General features: G+C 32.9%; 1 protein-coding gene across 1 annotated transcript; it reads left to right on the top strand.

Moving 5' to 3' along the window:
* Positions 1-2,590: 2,590 nt before the first annotated feature.
* On the top strand, positions 2,591-9,765 carry LOC130443887 (uncharacterized). The gene is made up of 3 exons (XM_056778769.1): positions 2,591-2,803; positions 4,321-4,530; positions 9,131-9,765. The coding sequence occupies exons 1-3, from the start codon at positions 2,752-2,754 to the stop codon at positions 9,598-9,600; spliced, it is 732 nt and encodes a 243-aa protein (XP_056634747.1). The 5' UTR covers positions 2,591-2,751; the 3' UTR covers positions 9,601-9,765.
* The last annotated feature ends 2,476 nt before the right edge of the window (positions 9,766-12,241 follow it).

Below are 12,241 nucleotides of genomic sequence, written 5' to 3'. Positions count from 1 at the left end.
GCTAACAATGCATTTATAGCAACTTTGGATTTTAAAGCATTAAGCATTAAGTAATAAAAGGCTTCTTTCGAAATGGTTTTTATCTGCTCTGTCATTTGCCTTTTAGTATATTTTTATTCAGATTCAGAAATAACTTTAAATCTGGTGAGTAAGGCGAAAATAGACAAACAGTAAGACTTTTAGTGATCAAATCCAAAGCGACTCGAACAGAGTGCGTTGTCGTGATTGAGAAGAAAGCCGTTAGGGGGATGTACATTCGGCCAACTCGACTTACGGTTCGTTTTGGATTCACTTGTAAGCTGTAAAGTGTTACAGGTAAGTATCCATAAACGGAGAAGAGAAGTTTTCACTGAATCGGTACAAAGCTGTAACATAAGAATTAAATTCTTGGAAAATCGTGATCGTTAGAGCTTTTAACACTTTTGGGGTACGTACAATTTTATTTCTTCTGTTAATGAAATATTTTCGCTGACATCATGTAGATGGAGTTGAAAGAAATTGTCAGTGAGCGCGGTAAACCTTTGTTGTGGTATAAACAAGATAAATTTGCCTTAGTAATATTACTAAAGCTGGTGAAACTACATGGAAGTGCACTAAAAAATATTAATTTACACAATTGGTGAATCCTTAAGAAGAACTGTGATAAATCAAAAAAGATATGATCGGGATGTTGCTACTCAAATTATTTGAAATTATAATAAAATAACAACAAATAACCTTGCACAATCTTGGTGGAGACAAATACAGAATTTAGGATTAAGCATTATAACGATAAAAATTCCTAATCGGAATGTGGCATCATTATTTCCTCCACTCATCTCGGCACCAACACCAGCAGAACTGAATAAAACCACAAATATATATGAATCCTTATAAAGACATTTCAATAGTTATTTTTATTGTAGATACGCATTTTTTTATTTGCTGGATATGCTTTGAAACATTCAAATTGAAATATATATAAAAATTAATAGTTTGACGATTATACGAAAAAATTAAAAATACGAAGCGTCAAAAAGCACAGGGTTTTACTAGCTAAGATTGACAAGCTTAAAAATAATAAAATTCGTAAAATCGCTTGCTTGGTTTTATGCTGTGTGAATAATTCGTTTCTACTTTACAATATTTAGTTTTTAGTTAACATTTCTTTCATTATTTTTAAACACTTGCAACTGACCGAATTTACCACATCAAAATTTTTCAGAATGTCTTGCTCATTACAGTCGGATTCTAACGAAATTTCCAAATGATATTTTCTCTAACCGATGGATTGGTAGGTCTAGATTATCAATAACATGGGTTACTAAATATTTAGATGTCACATCCAATCACGTGACCCTTTTCTACAAAATATACAAGTCGCACATGTTATCATTTGATTTATTTAATAACAATATGTCTATAAAGCACAATGTAGAGTTTTTGTGGAGTATTTTGAATTATAAAGCTACCGTGTGCGTTTGATTGATTTCCATACAATTTTGAAATACTACAAAATAATACAATTTTATACTAAATTATTAATGTTTATTATAGTTTATCCCAATCTATTTTAAGAAAGTAAAAGTTGTAAGGATTCGAACCAATCGAAGAGGCTAGGAAAAGTGCTAACATAGCTAAGAATCCAATTCAATTTAACCAATAATTCATATTACATATAATGGCACTCCGTCCCTTATGTCGAATTTAGCCGATCCCGAGCTTTGCGGAGCTCCTTGTTTACCAGCCATTTCCATTTATGCCTCTCCATAGCCATTCTTTCCAATTTTTCACACCCTTTCGTTCCAAACCTCTTCCTCTCTCAATCTGCGTCCACTCTATCGACATTCTTATTCCAATTTCCGGTTCAACTCTCAATCTATGTCCTAGCGATCTGACTATTTTTTTTAGTTTTGTTTATCACATTCTCTCACACCAATCTTCCCTTATTTCTTCACCAATTTGGTCCTCTTCTACATATGTCATTCTCTTTTTTCGGTCTCATAAAAGTTAATTTTTGCCTCTTTCTTTGTCATATTCATTGTCTATGCAGTAAAAGTCATGACAAGCCCTTATGTCGAACTTGGTCGATTCCATGAGCTTTGCGGAGCTCCTTGTCTACCAGCCATTTCCATTTATGCATCTCCATGGCCATTCTTTCTAATTTCTCACACCCTTTCTTTCCAAATCTCTTCCTCTCCCAATCTGCGTCCACTCGATCGACATTCTTGGCCCAGTTTCCAGTTCAACTCTCCATCTATGTCCTAGCGATCTGACTATTTTTTTTAGTTATGTTTGTCACATTTCCTCACACCAATCTTCTTTTATTTCTTCAACAATTTGTTTCCCTTCTACATATGTCAAGCCATATTATTGTTCTATATATTTTTCCGTTCATTTTTATTTCTTTAACGACCAATATTTTTATATTTGCACCAAGTGCTCTAATCCTCCTTTGTTCTGTTCTATCTCCCTCATTATTATCACAATTAGTTACTTGATTTTCTCCACGACATAAAACTCACATTCTTTTTTTTTTCTTTTGTCTTTCCGCTATGAGAGTTTACGGTAAACTGGCTCCCATACTATTGATATTTGGCAGCAATTATAACCTAAAAATAGTGTCTATTAGGAAACCGCATATTAATTTTTGTTTATTATTAATTAGTATCACTCAATACCTTCTTCAGTGTCGTTAATTCTAAACTAGTATGTCAAAAACTTTAGATAGTGATAAGAATCATATAAAAAGACTAAACTCACAATGAGAGAATGTCGCATGGAATTTTACAAGTAATACTTATATTATTAACGTGTCTAGTTGGTAAGTAGCTAGTTATTGATTTTAATTAACTTTTTCAGTTACAATATTTTCCAAAAATACATAAAAAATAATAACAAATACATATGTTGTTGATACTTATCTATGTGCTTGTACATGTGATATTACACACTGCAGTCAATAATACGAGGTTTGAGCAAAAATAGAGTTTAAGATTTAATCAAAAACAGTAATATCTCTTTGAAAGTACTTAGTTGAATCCATGACAGGAAGCATTTTTAGAAGGGTTGTTATGGAATAACTAAATCGTAGTCTTTTCAATGTCACAACGCATCCCTTCTAGGATTTTTTTTTCGGAAAAAGACACAAGTCATATGGTGTTAAAATGATTAAGGTTGATGTAGACTGATGAGAAGACTTTATGTGCCTAAAACTCGTGATTCAAAAGCGATATGTGGCACGTCGCGTTGTTTTGATAAAGAGAAAGCCATTTTTAGACCTCTTTCTACAAGTTTGTCCACTTGTGATACACTTTTATCTATTGCTGAAGGACATTTCGACCGTTTCTTGTACTCGTCTGATTTATTACAACTTTTAATTTGCTCATGTCACTTACGAGTGGCTATTAAATAACGAGACTGCGCGCCATGTGTGACGAAAAACAGGAGCAACAACGTATCAATCTCAAATTTCTCGTTAAATTGGAAAAAACTCCGACTGAGTGCTATAAATTGTTGCAAGGGACCTATGGGGACAATTCTTTATCTTGTGCCCCTGTTTTTGAGTGGTGTAAGCGCTTTTGTAAAGGCTGAAAGACCCCTGAAGATGACCAGCGAGCGCTGAGGTCGCCCTGTGACTGTTTCAACTCCGGAAACGGTGATAGAAATCAACCAGATCGTCGAATAAGCATCCGGATTAATGCAGAGGCTATGAACGCCCATAAAGAAACGGTTAGAAAATTTTTACGATGAATTACACATGACAAAAGTCTGTGCGAAGTTAATGCCAGAAAATCTGACTCCTGACCAAAAGCTCTTGCGTCAACGGGTCTGCTAAGATTTACCTCAAAGGTTAGAAAAATATCTGCTTTGAAAGGGACCCGATTTGAGTCGTTGGAAGCGGTAAAGTAAAAAACGGCAGAGCTCCTTAAGGCGCTCACCAAAGAAGACTTCCAGCACTGCTTCGATCAATAGAAAAAACGTATGGAAAGGTGAGTGGCGAGGGGAGGGGATTATATTGAAGAGAAGCATTCGAATGTAGAATAATTTTTATAATAAAACCATTTTTCGTAACCGGTCTCGTTATTTAATAGCCAGACCTCGTACACATGTTTCTTAATGTTGAAACCGATATATGCAACGAAAATGCATCCACCGCATTTTTTTTTCACACCTCGTATCTTCTACACATTTCTATACACACAATAAAAATATATCAAGTATTTTGACTACTACAAAAATAAATACATATTAATATATTAATTGACTGTTTCTTCCAGAAAATAAAAATGACGAGAGTGCTATTATAGTTGCCTCTAACCTCATTTCTCTTATTTCCAGTTGACTGTAGCGAAGAATGTAGTTGCATACCTTTGACACAATGTCCAACTTTTCTTCGGTATTATCTAAGTCTAAAGAAACCTTTATCAGAATCCTCTATCATATTTTTAAGAAGCAAACAGTGTGGAATCCAGGATAAATCTATAAAAGTATGTTGCGAGGACAATTTTACTACTACAACTATCACATCTACAACCCAGATGTTACCAAGTAAGTAATTTGATAAGTTCTGTTAAGATAATGGAAATCAATGTTTGTTATATTTATAAGACTATTCAGCTAAATCAAATGAATATTTTTTGAACGTTGAACGTTAAAATTACACTTTTCAAATGTTTCTTATGAGGACACTCGAAATTAGCTTTAATATACCTTAGGTCCGGTTTCTTCACGTTCTAATAAAGTGCCAAATAGTTATTAGCCTCATAACTTTAGTCGAAACTTTTAATTGTCGAATAAGTGTTTACCATTTCCTCACCCTAGTTTCTTCAAATCCGAACTAACTAATAAGTATTTGTCACTTTATTATATACTCAACAAATAGTCTAATGTTGGTAACACCATGAAAGATGCCTATGTAGCAATCGTCCTTATATATAAAGAAATATTGAAAATAATTAAATTACAAAGGTAACAGAAAACGGCAAAAAAATTTCATTATCGGACCAAAAATTGTAATGATCAAGTTTATGAAGATCGGAATTAACTCGATTTTCTGGAATTTGCTGTATTTCCTCAATCAATTCCTCATCAAATAAATCTTTTAAATCTTGGAAAGCATCCATATTAAATATTGACGAATATTTCCAAAAATGAACTAATCAAATATAAGTATAATCATATGGACAGTTGGTACGGGAAAAAACGTTACGGTGCCGACAATATTCATTTTCTCTCTCGTTCGAGACACTTTATCTATACTGCGCATGCTTGAGAATGCGCAGAACTGAGTTGAAATCTCGGAGGATAAAGAAATCGTTGCCATTCTATCTTTCTTAGCCGGAACAGCTTCCATCTATAGAAACTGTCTATATAGAAGCATTACATACGTATATGGGTATTATAAACAAACAAATCACTTTTGATGTATAATATTTTAGGTTAAGTTTCTACGAAACTCTTTAATTGATACTTATGAATTATTTGGGCAGTCATAAGTGTCACAGGGATATAAATCGACTTATTTGGCAAATAACTCGATTTATTCAGAGGCTTAATTTATCAGAAAGCCAAGAAACCGAATTATTGGTTATTTGGCTTGTAAATAATAGTTACTAAGGACTTTAATAGGAAGTGAAGAAACTCTCTTTCCAGAAGAACTGTAACAGATCGACAGCACGAATTAGCGCAAAATGTAATAGAGCAACTTCAAACAATTATACAAAATGAAGATGTTTATTTTTCAATTGCTTCAGATGAAAGCACTGATAAAACAGATTCGGCACAAGTTTTATATTTTATTCGTGCTATAACTGAAGATTTTCAAGGTTACGAAGAACTACTTGCGTTGGGTACACTAACTGGAAGCACTCACGGAGCCGATATTTTCGAAAACTTTAAAGAAGTATATAATAAATTACAATTGAATGTCAGTAATTTAGTCAGTGTCTGCACCGATGACGCACCTTCCATGAGAGGCAAAAAAGAAGGATTCGTTGCTTTGTTAAAAAAGAAAACTTAAACTTGAAAAAATTGATATCATTTCACTGCATTTTGCATCAACAAAATCTTTGCGCAAAATCTACCAATTTTGCAAGACACTCTGGATAGAACCATTGCAATTGTCAACTATATTCGCGTAAATGCAATGCGTCATCGTGAATTTCGGCAGATGCTCTCTTTAGATGAGGAAACGTATAGTGTTGACCTACCATACTACTGCAAGGTTCACTGGCTATCAATAGGTCAGGTTTTGATAAAAGTTTTGTCTTTACGACGACAAACTTTTATTAAGAACAAGGAAAACATTGTGATCTATCAGATGAAGTATTTCCCAGAAACCTTGCATTTTTGTCGGATATGAAGACAAAACAAAACAGTTTAAATATTTGCCTGCAAGGTGAAACGAGGTATATTTATGAAGTGTTGCAAAAGATCCAAGCGTTTAGAAAAAATTTATCATTTTTCAAAACATTACCTTGTCGATCGGAAATATCTGCACAACACTTCCCGGAGCTAGCTAAAATGTTAAATGAGCAGAACTGTGAAAATAAAGAGTATACTAATAGATTTTCTGATTTTGACGAGCACACTCCTGCTATGAAACTGGCATTTGAACCACATTTAATAGATATATCCGAGGCTCCTGCAGAACTACATATGGAGTTAATTGATTTAGGGGAAGATAGTATCATCAAATCCCTTTTTAACGCTAAAAAGGATCCCATAGAAATCTGGAAAAATGCTGTGGAATATCCATGCCTTCGAGAATATGCACGCCGTTTACATTCCTGCTTCGGAAGTACCTACTGTTGCGAGACATCTTTTTCTCTCATATCAAAAATAAAAACAAATTTAAGAACGCAAATTACAGATGCACATTTAGAGGATCAATAATTAAGGCTGTGTGTTACGAAGCTTGATCCAAATATACAATTACTGTCAAACAAAAAACAAAGCCAAATAAGTCACTAACTTAGTGAATAAAAAAATATTTTTGTATTTTTTTGTAATATTTTTATATTATTTTATATGTATATTATATTTAGAATTTTGTAGTATTATATTTTATTTTTTCTATATAATGCAATAAATTGTTAAATCTATAGAAAAACTATAATAATTTCACAAAAGTCACTTTCTTAGGTCAATCAGCTTATGCGGCCTCTCTTATTGCTGCCTAATTTAAATGTGGCCTCTAATGGTAAAAAGGTTCCCCACCTCTAGTGTAAACCATACTGAAATGTAAAATGTGCTTTTCAATTAATCTTTTTTATATAATTTTTTACTAAATCCAAGTAAGTTGCCCATGTCGGCGCCTGTGATATTTTTCAAACTTATAACATTTACTAAAACTGGATGATTTATTCCTAATATTCTGTTTTGATTAAAAGTTCACTTAAGTCACAATAATTAATTGAAAAATAACTGTTTTAGTTGAAATATTCGCATTTTGTACTAAAATTTCTCAGAAACTATATGATGTTTTTTTTTCTTAAAAAAAACAAATAATTTTATTAATGAAAATAATACTTTCCACAATATGCTCAAATTCAAATTAGTTGAAAATATTGAAATCACGTTCTGTGACCTACTGCTTTTTTGTCCATTTTATACTACAGAATAATTTACTTGTTATTAAAAGTTAAAATATCAACGAAATTTGTGTGATTACCTAAGCAATATTTGTTTCACCGATTCTACTTTCCAAAATAGTAAGCTTTGTTCGTGGATCTGATTCCGAATCAGTCTGAAGACGGATCGCATGCGCACTTTCAAACTTGTCGTTCGTGGGGGAAAAGTATTCGACCCGCTTTCGACAATTTTGATTTTATTTATATACTTACAGGAGGTATCAAAACACCAGGATTCTCCAGAAGCAACTTCTTCACCCCTTTCACATCCAGAAAGTGCATGCCATGGAAGTAGAGGATTATTCAGCAAGACTAGCCTACGCTCATTGGTTTCTAGATAAACAAGTTGATAAAACATCTGTTGGAAAAGTACTGTTTACTGATAAAGCTAGTTTCACACGAGACGGTTGTATTAATTCCTATAATTTACATTAATGGGCAGATGAAAATCCTCACAGTATAATTTCAACAGAGAATCAACATCGATTTTTTGTTAATGTGTGTGATAATTCAGTAGGTCCATATTTTTTTGTTCATAGCCTAAATGGTCAGCAATACTTAGAATTTCTCCAAAATGATTTCGCACCCATGTTTGTGATATTCCTTTAAACATTCACAGAGGCATGTGGTTCATACACGAGGGAGCCCCTCCCACGTCCTAAATGATGTAAAAAATCATCTTGATAACATTTTTTCTAATAAGTGAATTGGTCGGGGAAGTCTAGTTGTATGGCCACCACGTTTCGCCGAATTAAATACAATGGTTTCATTCATTTGAGGATATCTTAAAAGCTTGGTATATGCAGCACTGGTAAATGGTAAATACAAGGAACGAAATGATCGATAGAATAAACTTCCATTATAACGCTTTTCCAAGTTCAAAGAAATATCCTTCGTAGACTCCGAAGTGTGTACAAGTGCTAACTGCCCACATTTATTATAGTTTTTATTGTTTCGGGCTAACCAACTAATTTTTTAGTGTGTTTTAATACCTCCCGTAAGTATTTCCAACGAATAATTATAATTTATGATAATTTTCTTCAGAATGTCTCTTTATGGCGAACGATTTCCTTAATATGTACAACGATCTAAAATTCTCCATATCTCCTAAACCATAAATTTTATCAAGTTAAACAAGGAGTAACTTTTTGTTGAAAAATCGATTGAAAAATTTATCTTTAGATGGTACAGGTTGTCCCTATAAAAGTTACGGATTGTAAACTATTGGGCATAAGCCGCCTCTAGCCTAATATTGTATATAACTCAGAAACGTGGGGACCTATGAGAATTATCACACACAGTATTATTTTCACGTCATCTATTCACTCCCGAATTTTCTGCATCAAGTCTCGGAACACCCTATATAAGTTTCCTAACCATTTTTTAAAATGATCTGATCGTCTAATCCTTGAATGTCTTCTCATTTTCTTGGAAATTGACATGATTTGATGTGGAGATGGATTTAAACTAACACCCCTTTCTATTTTACTCAGTTTCATCGATATTTTTTGTTTTAGAGAATAAATGCGAAGATTCACAATGCATCTCGTTAAAATATTGTACACCCGTTTTGCAATTTCTCAATACGGTACAAAAACCTCTAGATGCGTGCATAGTAAATTATCTGAGGAATGAGCAATGCGGTTTCGAAGAAGGTTTTCCAAAAATTTGTTGTAAATCGATTCCAAAATACTTGCGGAAACAAATTAATTACAAAAATAAACCAAAACAAAAATCTACGACTGCTAGTAAAGATGTGGATAAAAATCACAAATATAATGATGAAACCGTTAATACGGCAACTTTAGAATCAAAAACACAACTATCAATACTCAAAACATTTTCTTCCGACGTGGGAAAGAAAAAGATTCATGAAGTGAATAGAGAATTATCAGAATTCTTCGATGATGGCGATAGCTTTGATTTATTACTCAGACAACAGAGATCTTTAGATGCTGATATGTTAATAGATGTAGAAATTAGATGAATTTTGTAAAATTTCCTACAATAAAAAATTGAACTATTTATTTACAGTATGACTTTAAAGATGCTCCACAGTATGGGATTCATTTTCTCAGTAAAGCAACTTTTTCAGTTAAATAAAGTAAAGGGTACAGTAACAGATTTAGGCTTGCTGCCGCCCCAGGCCCCGTTCGATGCGCCGCCTTTTTTAATAAAATGGATTTCATAAATTTTGATACAATATTATATTATTTCAAAATAACTTTATTTTATTGAAGTATAACTAATACGAGGGCAGCTACTTATGTTTTGAGATACACAATAAAAACAAATATTTATAATTGGATATGGATTTATTTTTGCATGCTGCCCTAGGCCTGGGCCTCACGGACTTATCTTTTACTTAGTATGTAATAAAAGTTTTCGGAAAAAATTCGTTTTATTATGTATGAAAAAATGTAGGTATTTTTTAAAAATTGACATTATAGAAATATTTATAGAGCAGAATATTGTACTTTCGACCATTCATAAAACAATAAATGTCAGTTAAATAGATAGATGGAATTTGCAAAAGACAAATTATGAACATTAACTCGTTTCGGGTTTCTCACATGATTATCAATCGAGATATAAAGAGAAAGAGAGTTAATTAAGAAAAGGGGAGAAATGTCCAAAATATACTGGAGATCTGTTGCGCAGAATTCTGATATGCTGCGTGTTTCAAGAAGATGTCTCTGTACAGAGAACAGAGTTGTGATTATGGATGACGAAAAATATTTCATCTTATCACATTCAGAAATTGGAAGCAATCAAGAATTTCTTGAAATAATATTTTGACCTGATCCAGCCTCTTGCACGCCAGAATAAGCAGAAATTGGATAGAGGCTCACGACATACCACTTGTACCGAAGCAAGATAATCCCCAGGCTCGCTCTATTGAAAAATTTTTATTCGATATTGAGTTGAAAAGTGCATGATAAGGGTTGGGAAGCGGAAAATAAGCAACAGCTTCGACAAAGAATATTTCAAACAATTCGCGAAATTCACAGTCACGTTCAGCATATGATATAACGCGTTAAGCAAAAGTTACCGCAATTGAAGGAAAATATCCTTTTGAGTATAATTTAAATTGTGTTTCTTGTTAACTATTTGTTAAGAAAAAAGTGCTGAATTGAATTGTTAACATTATTTTGTTGTTTCAAATGGTGCACTACAATTTTTTTCCGAAAACTTTTGTTACATATATTTCACCCATAATCAATCATTCCATAACAATTATTAAAAATCTTGATACCTCCTCTGTGAAATAATCAGTCATCTGGTTACCCATTAATTTAAATATTGAATAAATAGTAATTTTTCATATTTCAACAATCCTTAAATATTATAAACAATAAGAAAGAGCTGATTCAAGCATGTCAACGCTTAATCCAATTTTCCATATACTTGTAAGTATCGGCTGAAATGGCTATCAGCACCTTATTAAGCGAAATACTTTAATGGATTCAACTTGCCGAAGCGGATTTGTGAATTATCGTTATCGCTCTTATACACCTATTTAAACTTCTGGAATCAATCATGGTAAGCCACGACAAAATAATCGAAGAAAACAATTAGCGTCACCTTGATTTTCGATTAAGTTTAACGTAGTTTTTCCAGTTTCGGCTCTTTTTTTCAAGTACCAGTTGCTAGAATGTTACAAATATTTCCATTGGCATGCTTCATACCCAAAATATGTTGAATCGATCCATAAGAGATGTTGAGAGCCTCTGACTACCGATACGACAATTTTCGAGCACCATTTACTCAACTTGTTTGGTCGTCGTTAACAGAGGTGGATGAGGGAATTGTTCAACGATTTCACAACCTTCGCTAAACTTTGGTGCCACTAAAATACTTACAACACTTTTGCAAAATTTTCAATTATAGCCTAATCGCAATTCTATTGGAAACACAACATTTCAAGCAAACTCGTTGCTCAGTTTTTCTTTCCATGATCAATATCGCCAAAATTTTAGCATCCTAAACAAACAGCTGACACTCACATACTAATTGAGATATGGCACTCAAACTTCATACGAATATCATAAATGGTTATACCAAAAAATTTTATAGATTCGATCCACCCGCACATTTTAAATACACCACTAATCAAATTTGATCAAACTATTTATAAAATCATGCTCTGAGTGTTCGAAAAGTAATCAGATCTCGTTCGTTCATACCAACTGACGAGTTGTTGCCTTTGATTTTGATTCAATTAACTCCCCTTATATCAATGGTTAATTCTTACGATCAGTTAAGTGACAAGTTACTGAGGCTTGCAATTTTTTTACTTATTTATGTTGTAAACTGCTCAATAATAACTATAAGAAGACCTAAAGTCTATTACACAAATAAATAAAAGTATATTAAGGCGTAACTCTACAACTGGTGATTAAACTCTATTTTGAACAAGAATAAGCAAAATGGTTTTATTTTCAGTTCACAGCTGAATCCATATTTTTTTGTCAGTTGTTATCCTCGCGAAAATAATACCCAACCTATTCAAGGAAAAAAAGCCGCTTGGTTGATTTTAAATTCTAATTGAAGGTGTAAGCGAAGGAATAACACGTTTTTTTCACTTTTTTTTCCTGATAGTTACAATTTCATAAGTTCGTAAATTG

The sequence above is a fragment of the Diorhabda sublineata genome, chromosome 5 (assembly GCF_026230105.1).
Source record: "Diorhabda sublineata isolate icDioSubl1.1 chromosome 5, icDioSubl1.1, whole genome shotgun sequence".
Lineage (NCBI taxonomy): Eukaryota > Metazoa > Arthropoda > Insecta > Coleoptera > Chrysomelidae > Diorhabda > Diorhabda sublineata.
Note: the sequence above shows the minus strand (reverse complement) of the source record. Positions and strands in the feature narration are given on the sequence as shown.

Bases quoted from the DNA above. Each gene is read 5' to 3' on its own strand.
- LOC130443887 (XM_056778769.1), top strand. From the start codon at position 2,752: ATGTCGCATGGAATTTTACAAGTAATACTTATATTATTAACGTGTCTA. The intron at 2,804-4,320 runs GTAAGTAGCTAG...TCTTATTTCCAG, and splicing joins ATTATTAACGTGTCTAGTTG to TTGACTGTAGCGAAGAATGT. The intron at 4,531-9,130 runs GTAAGTAATTTG...TTTTTGTTTTAG, and splicing joins TACAACCCAGATGTTACCAA to AGAATAAATGCGAAGATTCA.